A 16314-nucleotide genomic window follows, 5' to 3' on the forward strand; every position below is an offset into this window, starting at 1 on the left:
TGTGTCGTGTGTGCATTAGATGTTCCACTCACCTATAGGAGGTGTTGTCAGAGCAGGGTTGGTGTGCTCTCACCACTACGAACACGTGTTGGAAGTGAGAGCGTATGTTCTTGGGGGTGAAGGGTTGAGCCCCAGGCTCCTGGAAAACGATGGTCACTATGTCATTCCCTATGTGACGCTTCCTCAGGAGCTGGGAAATGTAGATAAATTGGTTAGAGAAAACAGCAAAGGAAAACGCTCAAGGTAAACATATGGACAACAAGATGGTCATTTTTTCAATATTCTATTTAGGAATGTGATAAATCTTTTTTGTTTGTTTATACTGCAATTAAATGGTAAGAAAAATGCATAAAAGTCCATGTGAATTCACAACATAGCTGCGCTGCTGCCAGCAACGGTTTTGGTCTCACAATGCATCCCTGTCACATGGTTAAGCATTGTACCTGTACTACCATTACTGTACTACCATTACTGCACTACCATTACTGTACCTGTACTGCCATTACTGTACTACCACTACCGTACTACCACTACCGTACTACCATTACTGTACTACCATTACTGTACTTGTACTACCATTACTGTACTACCACTACTGTACTACCATTACTGTACCTGTACCACTACTGTACTACCATTACTGTACCTGTACTACCATTACTGTACTACCATTACTGATCCTCAATTCCACCATGTCCTTTTCATTTAACTTCTTAAAGTATTGCCATACAAGACTTCGCTGCTGTCTCTTGCCATTTTCCATCTGTTAACGACGATGACGTAGTGGCAGAGAGTCCAAAATAATTGATTCCTCGACTCGTTGCGCGTCGACTTCCGGTGTCGACCTCCATTTCTTAGTGTTAAGATTAAATTTGTCTAGGAATCGACTCCTAAGAGTCTGTATTTTTGGAACGGAGGAGACTGATTAGTTACAAGAACACAAAACACTTGCCTCTTTCATAGCGAGACAGTGATAGATGGAGAGAGGGGAGGGGCACAGTATAGTAGGGCTGTCCCCAACAACAACAAAAATCTTTGTCGACCGAAAATCATCTGTTCAATCGATTGGCCAAAATGTTTAAACGTGTATTTTTCCATATATGTTTTAATAAAAATCAACTACATGCATTGAGCATGTCTGATGCTTAAAAGCTTACTGTTGGATGAAATAAGACATGTCTCAAGAGGGAGCCAGAGATCTAGATAAGCAGAAAAAGTACATAAAAAAAACCTGACCCCAAATGTTCTCCTCCCGCTTCTACTTGCTGTCACAGATCCTGCCATTACCCTCCTGAAGTTGCCGATAATAGGCTACACGAGGAGTCAGCAACCTTTCCTATGTGGAATGCCAATTTATCTTACCGATCTGCATGCCAGTTATGGTTTTTATGCGCACAACGGTATCTCGCAATTTCATGGCTTGTCATGTCCCGCAACTTCAGTAAAGCAGGACCTATCATCATTGAATAGGCCATGATATTGAGATTACTTCGCTCTGACACGGTCACACACAGTATCTGCTCATGTGCATGGGTTCGCTTCACGCTGTTCACAGGCTGGAAGTGAGGTCATCAAAACAGAGGAGAAGTATACAGTATAAATCGTAATAGCAGAGCAATGTTTTTGAAACAGTTTAAATGTATAAGAGTTATCCTTCCTATTGAGTTTTTATCTGAAATTGCAGTAAAAGGCAGGTACTCTGAAATTGATGCCGTAGCTTTAAGGGATTTTCAAAACACTAATTTATTCCAATGCAAAAAATGAGCAGGAATTCAACTGCTCAGTGAATTTTCAGTTGCAATTTGCTTCTTTTAAAAAAAAAAATGTATTGATTTGCATGATATTGTTGAAATGAAACATGGTTTGTTCTAAGGTGGGCCGAAAAGCAACATAGCTATTGTTTAGCTAACGTTCGCTGACGTTAGCATTCAGTTAACTAGCCAAGTAACTTAGCCTACTAATTTGCCAAATTTAGCTGCTGTTAGCTATGTGAGGATGCAGAGTGCAGACATTTTGTTTAGCTTGCTACCTAGCTCTATATAATATGACTGACACTGTATGATAATATTACTTTTATATTCGTATGAGAGCGGTAAATGTTCATTTTCGCTATGCTGAAGTTACTTGATGAAGCAAACGTTGTTAGCTTGATGTTAGCATGTTAGCTAGCAGCTGTTCCACTTGGCTGTGTTATTGTCTTGCTAAATTAATGAGTGTATGGATGAGAAAATAAACCATTTAAACGTCTGCACGCTTGTGAATTGTTGCATTAATTAAGAGTGTAATACATGAAGAGTTGCTTGATTATAAATTAATCATTTGCTACAGTGACATTTATGGCACTTTTAAGCTGCGAAGCAAGAACATCACCCGAGCCCTCTCTCAGCTCGTGTCATTCCCATTGCTAATGTGAATTTAAGAAGTTTATTTACATATTATGTAAATATACATTTTGTGCCGATAACTCTAATTCAATGCTCATCAATGGGAATAAGCCCTTAGTTGTTTTGGAAATTGACCCAATATGGGGTTTATTTTCGGCTACCTTTAAATTACACAACTTTCCCCAGATCTTCATAGCCTATCGTCTAGTTAGGAACATTATATGTTTTGTGATAACTGCACTGTGATTAAAATATTGTGGGGGAAAAAAAAAATAATAATTCAAATCGCTTTTTTTTTCTCCTAATGTTAAAGTAAAATCCCAACCGAAAACAATCTTTTGGTATTTGTTTCATTAGTCCATTGGTGATATAGTCCCAAAATGCTTTGCATGTCAGCAATCAAATTTGACAAAATATATCATTTCCAAATACAGAAATACAGCCAGTATAATGCATTTTCCATCCTATGATGCAAATAGGACAGAACATTTTGAAGGATGATAAGATCAAAAGTCAGTAGCATTGTTTTAAAGGACTTGATCATTGAGTTTTCTACCTCTCCAGATAATTTATTTAATGAACAATTTTTTTAAGTTTGTTCTGATAGTCTTTGGTCTGTATAAAATCTCAACGTTGGTCAATAATAACTATCCATACCTGTTGTTTGTTGTTGGGTGTGTAGGGCAGCATGGTGGAGACATGGAACATCACCTCATAGTCCTTATAGGTGGTGTAGAGGGAGTGGGTCCCTGTGGAGTCAGCTAGAGGAGAGACAGACAGACATTAACTAACTAGGGGTTAGAAAGACAGACAGAGGGAATGGGTCCCTGTGGAGTCAGCTAGAGGAGAGACAGACAGAGGGAATGGGTCCCTGTGGAGTCAGCTAGAGGAGAGACAGACAGAGGGAATGGGTCCCTGTGGAGTCAGCTAGAGGAGAGACAGACAGAGGGAATGGGTCCCTGTGGAGTCAGCTAGAGGAGAGACAGACAGAGGGAATGGGTCCCTGTGGAGTCAGCTAAGAGAGATAACTAAGACGTTAGACAACACAAACAACAAGACTGGTTAGAAAGCATTTCTATGGCTCTGTAAGAGTCCTTTCCACCCAGATATGGATTACAAAACGGTTCTGAGTTCTCTATCCTCAACTCTCTTCCCATGTTTCCCTTAAAATTCCCTCTCTCATTCTATCTCTGTCTGCCCAGTCAGACGTAGCTCCAACTGCCATCATCTCTCCGGGCCTGTATATAACAGCCTCATGTCTAGAGACATAACGTCTTCCCTGTGGCTCAGTTGGTAGAGCATGGTGTTTGCAACGCCAGGGTTGTGGGTTCGATTCCCACGGGGGGCCAGTTAAAAAAAAAAAAACATGAAATGAAATGTATGAAATGTATGCATTCACTACTGTAAGTCGCTCTGTATAAGAGCGTCTGCTAAATGACAAAAATTTAAAATGTAGAGAAAGCCTGTCTGATTGTCTACAGTCGTGGCCAAAAGTTTTGAGAATGACACAAATATTAATTTTCACAAAGTCTGCTGCCTCAGTTATTATGATGGCAATTTGCATATACTCCAGAATGTTATGAAGAGTGTTCAGATTAATTGCAAAGTCCTTCTTTGCCATGCAAATGAACTGAATCCCCCCCAAAACATTTCCACTGCATTTTAGCCCTGCCACAAAAGGACCAGCTGACATCATGTCAGTGATTCTCTCGTTAACACAGGTGTGAGTGTTGACGAGGACAAGGCTGGAGATCACTCTGTCATGCTGATTGAGTTCGAATAACAGACTGGAAGCTTCAAAAGGAGGGTGGTGCTTGGAATCATTGTTCTTCCTCTGTTTACCATGGTTACCTGCAAGGAAACACGTGCCGTCATCATTGCTTTGCACAAAAAGGGCTTCACAGGCAAGGATATTGCTGCCAGTAAGATTGCACCTAAATCAACCATTTATCGGTTCATCAAGAACTTCAAGGAGAGCGGTTCAATTGTTGTGAAGAAGGCTTCAGAGCGCACAAGAAAGTACAGCAAGCGCCAGGACCATCTCCTAAAGTTGATTCAACTGCGGGATCGGGGCACCACCAGTACAGAGCTTGCTCAGGAATCGCAGCAGGCAGGTGTGAGTGCATCTGCACGCACAATGAGGCGAAGACTTTTGGAGGATGGCCTGGTGTCAAGAAGGGCAGCAAAGAAGCCACTTCTCTCCAGGAAAAACATCAGGGACAGACTGATATTCTGCAATAGGTACAGGGATTGGACAGCTGAGGACTGGGTAAAGTAATTTTCTCTGATGAATCCCCTTTCTGATTGTTTGGGGCATCCGTAAAAAAGCTTGTCCAGAGAAGACAAGGTGAGCGCTACCATCAGTCCTGTGTCATGCCGACAGTAAAGCATCCTGAGACCATTCATATGTTGGGTTGCTTCTCAGCCAAGGGAGTGAGCTCACTCACAATTTTTCCTAAGAACACAGCCATGAATAAAGAATGGTACCAACACACCCTCCGAGAGCAACTTCTCCCAACCATCCAGGAACAGTTTGGTGACGAACAATGCCTTTTCCAGCATGATGGAGCACCTTGCCATAAGGCAAAAGTGATAACTAAGTGATATGGAAGAAAGAAAATCCATATTGTGATAAATTGCCTGAATTAATTAATAAATTGCGATAACGATAAATAGAATGATAAGTTTCTAACAGACATTTAAAAAAAAAAATAGTTTAAACTTCCACTAGGCTTGGGCAGTATATCGTATATATACACCTTATACCGAGGTATTAGTAAATAGCAACACGATGGTTTTTCAATACCGTCAATATCGTTTAAACTATTTAAAAAAAAGTTATTTAAATACATTTGAATATTTGTAGATACTTAAGTAAATACCTGCAGTCAACTTGTGCAATACGATCTTCATTTCACTGGTCACATTATTTTAAATTAGGAAGCTTACCTGCAGTACAAGCACACAATGACCAGAGACCAGAGCTTTGTGAGTCACTCACTGTTGTGCTAAATGCTCTGCAGTTGTCCATTTAGTTTGCTAATTTAGTAGCTAGTTATATAGCTAAGTGGTTAGCTTCTTGCAATCAAGCCCTTCTTTGTAACAGCAGAGAATCCCCTCCTGGATCAAGAGCCTTGTTGTCTAATATTTGTTTTGTGTATGCAGCAAACTGTGAGTAGCATTGTGAGTTACTTGTATAACTTTATGAGCTGGGATATCTGTCCTGAAAATAATTTGTCAGAGACTGTATAAAATGTTCACAATATGCCTATTAGCATTTTGCTAGCATTCGTTATAGGATTTTACATGTAGTTGTTAGCATTGCTAATCTGCGCATTACAGAGGCTCAGTGGGGTTGGAAAATAGCGCCTCTTGTGCCGGTATTACCTAATATTCCGGGATGGCACAAGGTCGGTATGAAGATATGAGTCTGGATACCCCCCCAAGTCTAACTTACTACTACTAGGTTGATGGTTGTAGCCATCAATTGCCCCATATTAGCATATTAGATTAGCAATGACTTCTTTCATTACAAAGTATCTCTACTTGCACATTCATCTTCTGCACATCTACCATTCCAGTGTTTAATTGCTATATTGTAATTACTTCGCCACCATGGCCTATTTATTACCTTACCTCCCTTATCCTACCTCATTTGCACTATATATATATATATATTTTTTATTTTATTATTATTATTTTTTTTCTACTGTATGTTTGTTTATTCTGTGTGTAACTCTGTTGTTGTTGTTGTATGTGTCCAACTGCTTTGCTTTATCTTGGCCAGGTCGCAGTTGTAAATGAGAACTTGTTGTCAACTAGCCTACCTGGTTAAATAAAGGTGAAATAAATCAAATAAAAAAAAAAAACTTGACATTTCTCTAGAATAGGCTACCTATCGTAATGAACGATATCAGGAAAATGCCTGCGATAAGTGATCAGTATGGTCGTGGGAATACTTTTTGGTTTATCGTCCCAGCTCTAGCATGTTGCCCTCTTCATATATAATGAAAGCAGTCAGTCCGTGTGAACGCCTGTTTAGTGTAGTAACGTACTCTTAGTGTCCAGCTGGGCTCGGTACTTGGTGAATCCCTTCAGTCGGACCCTCTCCCCCAGCAGCTGTAGGAACTCCTCCAGAGCAGGACCTGCTGAATCATTATTATACATATCCTCTTCACTGCTCTGTCCCGACGCACAGTACATCACCCCCACCTTCAACTGGAAACTCAACTACAGAGACAGAGAGAGAGACAGAGAGAGGGAGAGGAGAGAGAGAGAGACAGAGAGAGAGGGAGAGGGAGAGAGAGAGAGAGGGAGAGGGAGAGGGAGAAAGAGGAGGGGTAGAGAGAGAGAGGGAGAGAGAGACAGAGAGAGGGAGAGACAGAGCAAGAGAGACAGACAGAGAGACAGAGAGAGGGAGAGACAGAGCAAGAGAGACAGACAGAGAGACAGAGAGAGGGAGAGGGAGAGAACAAAGTATATGACAGTCCCTCTGTCTGAAAAGTGCTTCCTTTTCTCCTTCCTCCCCATCCCCGGAGCCACCACAGATCCAACAACCAGACAGATAAAAGCAAGCTTTCTCCCATCAACACAGAAACCGAGAGAGGGGAGGGTGTCTGTGTGTACTGCTGTCTCCTTACCCCCTGGTGTCTGTGTGTACTGTAGTGCTGTCTCCTTACCCCCTGGTGTCTGTGTGTACTGTAGTGCTGTCTCCTTACCCCCTGGTGTCTGTGTGTACTGCTGTCTCCTTACCCCCTGGTGTCTGTGTGTACTGCCTCCTTACCCCGCGCCAGGCCGTGGTGTCTGTGTGTACTGCAGTGCTGTCTCCTTACCCCCTGGTGTCTGTGTGTACTGCTGTCTCCTTACCCCCTGGTGTCTGTGTGTACTGCTGTCTCCTTACCCCCTGGTGTCTGTGTGTACTGCTGTCTCCTTACCCCCTGGTGTCTGTGTGTACTGTAGTGCTGTCTCCTTACCCCCTGGTGTCTGTGTGTACTGTAGTGCTGTCTCCTTACCCCCTGGTGTCTCTGTGTACTGCTGTCTCCTTACCCCCTGGTGTCTGTGTGTACTGCTGTCTCCTTACCCCCTGGTGTCTGTGTGTACTGCTGTCTCCTTACCCCCTGGTGTCTGTGTGTACTGCTGTCTCCTTACCCCCTGGTGTCTGTGTGTACTGCTGTCTCCTTACCCCCTGGTGTCTGTGTGTACTGTAGTGCTGTCTCCTTACCCCCCTGGTGTCTCTGTGTACTGCTGTCTCCTTACCCCCTGGTGTCTGTGTGTACTGGCTGTCTCCTTACCCCCTGGTGTCTGTGTGTACTGCTGTCTCCTTACCCCCTGGTGTCTGTGTGTACTGCTGTCTCCTTACCCCCTGGTGTCTGTGTGTACTGTAGTGCTGTCTCCTTACCCCCTGGTGTCTGTGTGTACTGCTGTCTCCTTACCCCCTGGTGTCTGTGTGTACTGCCTCCTTACCCCCTGGTGTCTATGTGTACTGTAGTGCTGTCTCCTTACCCCCTGGTGTCTGTGTGTACTGCTGTCTCCTTACCCCCTGGTGTCTGTGTGTACTGTAGTGCTGTCTCCTTACCCCCTTGTGTCTGTGTGTACTGCTGTCTCCTTACCCCCTGGTGTCTGTGTGTACTGTAGTGCTGTCTCCTTACCCCCTGGTGTCTGTGTGTACTGCTGTCTCCTTACCCCCTGGTGTCTGTGTGTACTGCCTCCTTACCCCCTGTTCGTCCAGCTTCATCAGCTGCTCTGTGACTTTAGGTGTGTTGAGAGCCAGTCTAAGACAGTGGGCGTTCAGCTCTGGAACCAGGTAATCTAGCACCTCTTTGAGGGGTAAACCCCGCGCCAGGCCGTGCTTTGAGGTAGACGGCACCGCATCCTCCAGGATAGACCCACGCAGGGTGGTGAGCTAGAGGGAGGAAGAGGGGAAACGGGTATAGAAAGAGGAGAAGAGAACAGAGAAGGAATAGAAGAGAGACAAATTCATTATTAGATCAGCCAGAGGATGATAGTGGACTGTTCAGACCAATACCTATCCAATCTAATATCGCTCCCTATTCCCTTTAAAGTGCACTACTTATGGAACAAGGGTGCCACGTAGACAGAGCAGCTTCCTTCCAACGTCTTCCTCTCAACGCTTAACGCTTCATGGTCATCTGAGGTCAACAACAACGAGCGAATGAGAGAGAGGCGGCAGGGTAGCCTAGTGGTTAGAGCATTGGACTAGAAATCGAAAGGTTGCAAGTTTAAATCCCTGAGCTGACAAGGTACACATCTGTTGTTCTGCCCCTGAACAAGGCAGTTAACCCACTGTTCCTAGGCCGTCATTGAAAATAAGAATTTGTTCTGAACTGACTTGCCTAGTTAAATAAAGGTAAAATAAAAAAAATAAAAGCGCAAGAGAGAGACACCAGCGTGTGCGTGCGCGTGTATATGTGTGCGTGTGAGAGTGTGTGGCCTTGGCTTCTCCTCACTGTTCATTCGTTCACTTACAGTAGAGGCACTTAGGGCTAAAATTAACTTCCTGAGGGGAGAACACCATCTCAGGCTAAAGAAAACTTCAGCGGGAGGACAGTATGAATAATAGAATGACGGGGACCTTGACTTTATATTGAACAGTAAACACACAGAGTTATGTCCCCTGTGTGTGATTGTGTGTGTGTCACTGAGAGGTACTGTACAGTGTCATTGGGTGTTGAAAGGCAGTGACATTTGCAGGATATTATTATGTTTAATAAAATGTATTGTAGTGTACTGTAGCTTAGTAGTCCTTCTGACGTTCGGACTGTGACCTGTGGGTTAAATGAACTAACAGGGATGAACTTCAGCTGGTTGAGAGAACCCATACCAGCACTGGACTTAACCATTATCCTGTGATGCTGTCTCAACCCACACACACACACTCGCACACCTTCCAATAGCAGCGAGCAGAGTGAAGAGGAGAAGAGGGGTGGAGAGAATAGGAGAATAGGAGAAGAGGGGGCGGTATACAGGGAGCAGCTATTAGACCACTATTACTGTGTCTGTTTCTATGACTGTCACCTAACTGGGTACTAAGCTGTAACCACCTATTACTGTAAACCAGTTCTATAACTAACCACCTATTAATGTAAACAGGTTCTATAGCTGTAACCACCTATTTCTGTAAACAGGTTCTATAACTAACCACTTATTACTGTAAACCGGTTCTATAGCTGTAACCACCTATTACTGTAAACAGGTTCTATAACTAACCACCTATTACTGTAAACAGGTTCTATAGCTGTAACCACCTATTACTGTAAACCAGTTCTATAACTAACCACCTATTACTGTAAACAGGTTCTATAGCTGTAACCACCTATTACTGTAAACAGGTTCTATAACTAACCACCTATTACTGTAAACCGGTTCTATAGCTGTAACCACCTATTACTGTAAACCAGTTCTATAACTAACCACCTATTACTGTAAACCGGTTCTATAACTAACCACCTACTCCTGTAAACCGGTTCTATAGCTGTAACCACCTATTACTGTAAACCGGTTCTATAGCTGTAACCACCTATTACTGTAAACAGGTTCTATAGCTGTAACCACCTACTCCTGTAAACAGGTTCTATAGCTGTAACCACCTACTCCTGTAAACAGGTTCTATAGCTGTAACCACCTATTACTGTAAACAGGTTCTATAGCTGTAACCACCTACTCCTGTAAACAGGTTCTATAGCTGTAACCACCTATTACTGTAAACAGGTTCTATAGCTGTAACCACCTACTCCTGTAAACCGGTTCTATAGCTGTAACCACCAAGGGAATTGGAGTTTCCTTCATTAAACAGTCCAAAATCACATTACACAATTTCACAAACAGTTCCATCCTTATTTATTCATTTTATACAACCATTTAGATGTAAGACTCATACCTGAGACGCTTCTATAAACATGATTATGGTAATGTGGCCGTATTGTCTCTCATGAGTTTCACAAAATTGTACCAAACGGACCAGTTCATAGCTGGATTCTTCACCGATCTTTTATACCTTCTCCAGAACATAAATGTCGTTCAGTTCTCCAGTTCTGTGAGGTGCAAGAACTCCTTTGTTCTCTCTATACTGGGGCCATGAGGAGAGGGTCTCCTCGTAGGAATTTACGATCGCTCTTACAGAGCCTGGTGTCAGAAGTATAGAAGTCGGGGGATGGTGCTCGCAGTGTCCAAAGAGGGCAACGTCATGACATAGGCTACAAGTGAAGACAGACACATCGGGGTAGTAACTGAGCGCGTCCTTATCCAATTCTGAGGTGAATATTGAGGATATTGATGAACTGTCCACATTAACTTTTCGTATGCCAGCAACAGGAGCAGGCCTTACGAACAGCAAAAGCACTAGCCTATGTCAATCTACTATCCTCCATAGTACAAAAGTTGACCTATTCCATTCTGTGAGAGAAATAAAATATTCCAAACAGACTTGGACAGATTTATACATCCACTAGCATCCCAAAAACTTTTTTTTACGCAATAAGGCTTATGCAACAGATTAGAACGTTTAGCTTAAAATGTTGGTAAACTATTAGGCTATTTCTTCACATTATAAACACAGCAATGCGCACACAGCAGTAGGCTATAAGCGCAAATGTTCCATTAGCGGAAAACACCATTATCAGAAGTGACAGCAAATGCAATTATGCATGTAATGCTTTTTTATAAAGGTGCATTTTTTTATGGGGAAAATTATCTTCCCCAAACTAGAAACTCACGTGCTGCTTACGTATGTAGTTAGGCTCTACTCCCCTTGTAAAGCAGATTATTTAGCCACTTTAGTTGTGATACAAATGGTATCAAAACATATATGCCTATGGGCTAGGCTACATGAGGTGGGCGACTATGATTAGATAAAGTCGCAAAAAAAAAAGAGGCATTGTTTCTTGCCTTACACTGGGCGTCATTCACAAGTGATGGGCTAATATTGTCACCCATCAGACTTAAAACTGTCTTTGATTTGTTTAACACTCTTTTGGGGTTACTACATGATTCCATATGTGTTATTTGTAGAATATTTGTAGAATACAATGTAGAATAAAGAAAAACCCTTAAATGAGTAGGTGTGTCCAAAGTTTTGACTGGTACTGTATGTCTGATTTTTGGGGGGATTTAGAATGGACTATTATCAGGCACCTGTATCGAAATCGGGTCAGCAGGGAAAAAAATATATGTTATCTGTACACTTAAATAGCGAATGGAGGACGATTTCACAGTGGTTCATTTTCATGCCAGCCAGGTAGACTATACTCCTATACTCGTCTTAAATATAAGCAATGTGATTAATATTAGGAAAATTCTGAAAATAAATATAGTGGGCCTAGCCTATAGAAAGCTGATGGGATCCTCCTCTTTTTATTAGTGGCCATCACTCTGCTTTCTCCCGCAAATGCATAGCCTATAGAAATGTTGCGCAACATGAGTTCATGGGGTCTGACGAAGTGTTTAATTAGACTTTTGATTACATTTGCATTGATGTCAGAGTGATTAGAGGGACAGTAGAGTGCTGAGTACCAGGCAGTTAAGCACGTTTGGTAGACTACTAATGACCATCAGCAGCATCAGAGCTTGGAGAAGCCTAGTTACCATGACTAAACGTCACATGGAATTTGACTGCCTTCATGACACGTGACCGCCGGTGTGGCAGTAATAGTCACCCTCACACCCATACTCCGGTCGACGCTTGGCATTGGGCATGGTGATCTTAGGCTGCTCGGCCATGGAAACCCATTTCATGAAGCTCCCGAAGAAGTTGTTGTGCTGACATTGCAAAGGGTGTGGCTGAAATAGCCGAATCCACTTATTTGAAGGGGTGTCCAAATAGTGTAATTCCATTTTGACATTATGGGGAATTGTGTGTAGGCCAGTGACAAAATCTAAATTTAATCCATGCTATAACAACAAAATGTGGAATAAGTCAAGGGGTATGAATACTTTCTGAAGTCACTGTATGTACATACAGGTAGGGGTAAAGTGACTAGGCAACAGGATATATAATAAACATACAGGTAGAGGGAAAGTAACTAGGCAACAGGATATATAATAAACATACAGGTAGGGGGAAAGTAACTAGGCAACAGGATAGATAAACATACAGGTAGGGGATAAAGTAACTAGGCAACAGGATAGATAATAAACATACAGGTAGGGGATAAAGTAACTAGGCAACAGGATAGATAATAAACATAAAGGTAGGGGATAAAGTAACTAGGCAACAGGATAGATAATAAACATACAGGTAGGGGGTAAAGTAACTAGGCAACAGGATAGATAATAAACATACAGGTAGGGGTAAAGTAACTAGGCAACAGGATAGATAATAAACATACAGGTAGGGGGTAAAGTAACTAGGCAACAGGATAGATAATAAACATACAGTTAGGGGTAAAGTAACTAGGCAACAGGATTGATAATAAACAGTGGCAACAGCGGATGTGGATGAGTCAAAAAAAAGTTCGTGCAAAGTGGGTCAATGGAAAAATTTGGCAGGGAGCTTGGCCCCAGTGATGCACTGGGCCATACGCACTACCCTCTGCAGCGCCTTGCGGTCGGCATACCAAGCGGTGATGCAGCTAGTCAAGATGCTCTCAATGGTGCAGCTGTTGAACTTTGAGGATCTGAGGGCCCATGCCAAATCTTTTCAGACTCCTGAGGGGGAAGAGGGGCTCCCGAGTGGCGCAGTGGTCTAAGACACTGCATCTCAGTGCAAGAGGCGTCACTACAGTACCTGGTTCGAATCCAGGCTGTATCATAAATGTTAAGTAAAAATTACAAATATAAGTGGCATTGTTGTGCCTTCCTCACTAATTCTTTAGTGATGTGGACATCGAGGAACTTGAAGCTCTCGACCAGCTCCACTACAGCCACGTCAATGTGGATGGTGGCATGCTCGACCTTCCGTTTCCTGTAGTTCACAATCAACTCCTTTGTCTTTACGTTGAAGGAGAGGTTGTTGTAGTCAGTGATTAGGCCTACCACCACCGTGTGAGAGTTGTGATCAGCTTGGAGGGCACTATGGTGTTGAACGCTGAGCTGTAGTCAATGAACAGCATTCTCACATAGGTGTTCCTCTTGTCCAGGTGGGAGAGGGCAGTGTGGATCTGTTGGGGCGGTGAATTGGACTGTGTCCATGGTGTTCTGGGATGATGGTGTTAATGTGAGCCATGACCAGCCTTTCAAACCATTTCATGGCTACAGATTTGAGTGCTTTAGACAGGTTACCTTGGCGTTCTTGGGGACAGGGACTATGGTGGTCTGCTTGAAACATGTAGGTATTACAAACAGGGTCAGGGAGAGGTTGAAAATGTCAGTGAAGACACTTGCCACATTCTCTGAGTACACGTCCTGGTAATTCATCTGGCCCTGCGGCCTTGTGAATGTTGACCTGTTTAAAAGGTCTTACTTACATCGGCTATGGAAAAGCTGGGATGAAGGGGGTTGTGGGAAATAGAGGAGGAGAGGGAAAGGCAGAAGGCGATCAGGGTTAGAAGAGTGGGAGAGAAGGGAAGAAGAGCTATATATATATCAGGGTTAGAAGAGCCATATATATCAGGGTTAGAAGAGTGGGAGACAAGGGAAGAAGAGCCATATATATCAGGGTTAGAAGAGCGGGAAAGAAGGGAAGAAGAGCTATATATATCAGGGTTAGAAGAGCCATATATATCAGGGTTAGAAGAGTGGGAGACAAGGGAAGAAGAGACATATATATCAGGGTTAGAAGAGCGGGAGAGAAGGGAAGAAGAGTCATATATATCAGGGTTAGAAGAGTGGGAGAGAAGGGAAGAAGAGACATATATATCAGGGTTAGAAGAGTGGGAGAGAAGGGAAGAAGAGCCATATATATCAGGGTTAGAAGAGTGGGAGAGAAGGGAAGAAGAGCCATATATATCAGGGTTAGAAGAGCGGGAAAGAAGGGAAGAAGAGCCATATATATCAGGGTTGGGGTCAATTCAAAATTGAAAGCCTGTCAATTCAGGAAGCAAACTGAAATTCCAACACAAAAATTGAAAAAAGGGCCATCTCTTTTCAATGACGTTGAGAAGCCATTTGTGTGAAAAGTTTATCAATTTTTAAATTCAAATCACTTCCTGAATTGACTGACTTCAATTGAAATGAACCCCAACCCTGATAGGATATATAGCTATTTACCTCGCTGGTTCTGAAGATAACTCTGTAGTTGTACTGCTGTCCATGCTCCTTGTGTTCTTCTAGCTTCTCTCTCCTCAAACTCACTGCTACTGGACCCAGAGTCTCATCTACACCCAGGTAGTTCCAATGCTCTGGACGAGAGAGCGAGCGAGCGAGAGAGAGGACGGGACAAGGTGAAAGAGGGAGAAGAGAGAAAGTCAGATTTTTTTTCCCAAGGCATACCAGACATTCATATCTACTCTACCTTAGCAATGCATGAATAGAGACCGCTATAATCTCACTTCTCAGGTAGAAGTAGTTGCTGTAGTAACAGTAGGACCCCAGACCTCTCCTCTTCCTCCCTCTCAGATACACAGTTCAAGTCAGAAGTTTACATACAACATAGGTTGGAGTCATTAAAACTCGTTTTTCAACCACTCCACAAATGTCTTGTTAACAAACTATAGTTTTGGCAAGGCGGTTAGGACATCTACTTTGTGCATGACACAAGTCATTTTTCCAACAATTGTTTACAGACAGATTATTTCACTTATAATTCACTGTATCACAATTCCAGTGGGTCAGAAGTTTACACAGACTAAGTTGACTGCCTTTAAACAGCTTGGAAAATTCCAGAAAACTATGTCATGGCTTTAGAAGCTTCTGATAAGCTAATTGACATCATTTGAGTCAATTGGAGGTGTACCTGTGGATGTATTTCAAGGCCTACCTTCAAACTCAGTGCCTCTTTGTTTGACCTCATGGAAAAATCAAAAGAAATCAGCCAAGACCTCAGAAAAAAAATTGTAGAGCTCCAGAAGTCTGGTTCATCCTTGGGAGCAATTTCCAAACGCCTGAAGGTACCACGTTCATCTGAATAAACAATAGTACGCAAGTATAAACACCATGGGACCACGCAGCCGTCATACCGCTCAGGAAGGAGACGCGTTCTGTCTCATAGAGATGAAATCAAATCAATCCCAGAACAACAGCAAAGGACCTTGGGAAGATGCTGGAGGAAACAGGTACAAAAGTATCTATTGCCACAGTAAAACGAATCCTATATCGACATAACCTGAAAGGCTGCTCAGCAAGGAAGAAGCCACTGCTCCAAAACCGACATAAAAAAGCCAGACTACGGTTTGCAACTGCACATGGGGACAAAGATCGTACTTTTTGGAGAAAAATCCTCTGGTCTGATGAAACAAAAATAGAACTGTTTGGCCATAATGACCATCATTATGTTTGGAGGAAATAGGGTGAGGCTTGCAAGCCAAAGAACACCATCCCAACCGTGAAGCACGGGGGTGGCAGCATCATGTTCTGGGGTGCTTTTCTGCAGGAGGTACTGGTACACTTCACAAAATAGATGGCATCATGATGAGGGAAAATTATGTGGATATATTGAAGCAACATCTCAAAACATCAGTCAGGAAGTTAAAGCTTGGTCGCAAATGGGTCTTCCAAATGGACAATGACCCCAAGCATACTTCCGAAGTTGTGGCAAAATGGCTTAAGGACAACAAAGTCAAGGTATTGGAGTGGCCATCACAAAGCCCTGACCTCAGTGCTATAGAAAATTTGGCCCATTCCTCCTCTGTCAGGAGGAATGGGCCAAAATTCACCCAAATTATTGTGGGAAGCTTGTCGAAGGCTACCCGAAATGTTTGACCCAAGTTAAACAATTTAAAGGCAATGCTACCAAATACTAATTGAGTGTATGTAAACTTCAGAACCACTGGGAATGTGATGAAAGAAATAAAAGATTCTCTCTACTATTATTCTGACA

At 42.7% G+C, this 16314-nt stretch overlaps 1 protein-coding gene across 4 annotated transcripts in view; it reads right to left on the reverse strand.

Moving 5' to 3' along the window:
• LOC106571085 (signal-induced proliferation-associated 1-like protein 1) overlaps positions 1-16314 on the reverse strand; it is a 411827-nt gene that overhangs the window by 52440 nt on the left and 343073 nt on the right. For all 4 annotated transcript variants that reach the window (XR_001320847.2, XR_001320848.2, XM_014143753.2 and 1 more), the window contains exons 7-11: positions 14547-14677; positions 8098-8286; positions 6440-6614; positions 3042-3145; positions 33-190 (exon numbers count right to left, since the gene is read on the reverse strand). Coding sequence is in view for 2 of the 4 variants with exons in the window: in XM_014143753.2 (XP_013999228.1) it covers positions 33-190; positions 3042-3145; positions 6440-6614; positions 8098-8286; positions 14547-14677 (757 nt within the window). In the remaining 2 variants the exon portion in view is untranslated. The remainder of the gene's footprint in view (positions 1-32; positions 191-3041; positions 3146-6439; positions 6615-8097; positions 8287-14546; positions 14678-16314) is intronic.

Source organism: Salmo salar, chromosome ssa15, assembly GCF_905237065.1.
Source record: "Salmo salar chromosome ssa15, Ssal_v3.1, whole genome shotgun sequence".
Lineage (NCBI taxonomy): Eukaryota > Metazoa > Chordata > Actinopteri > Salmoniformes > Salmonidae > Salmo > Salmo salar.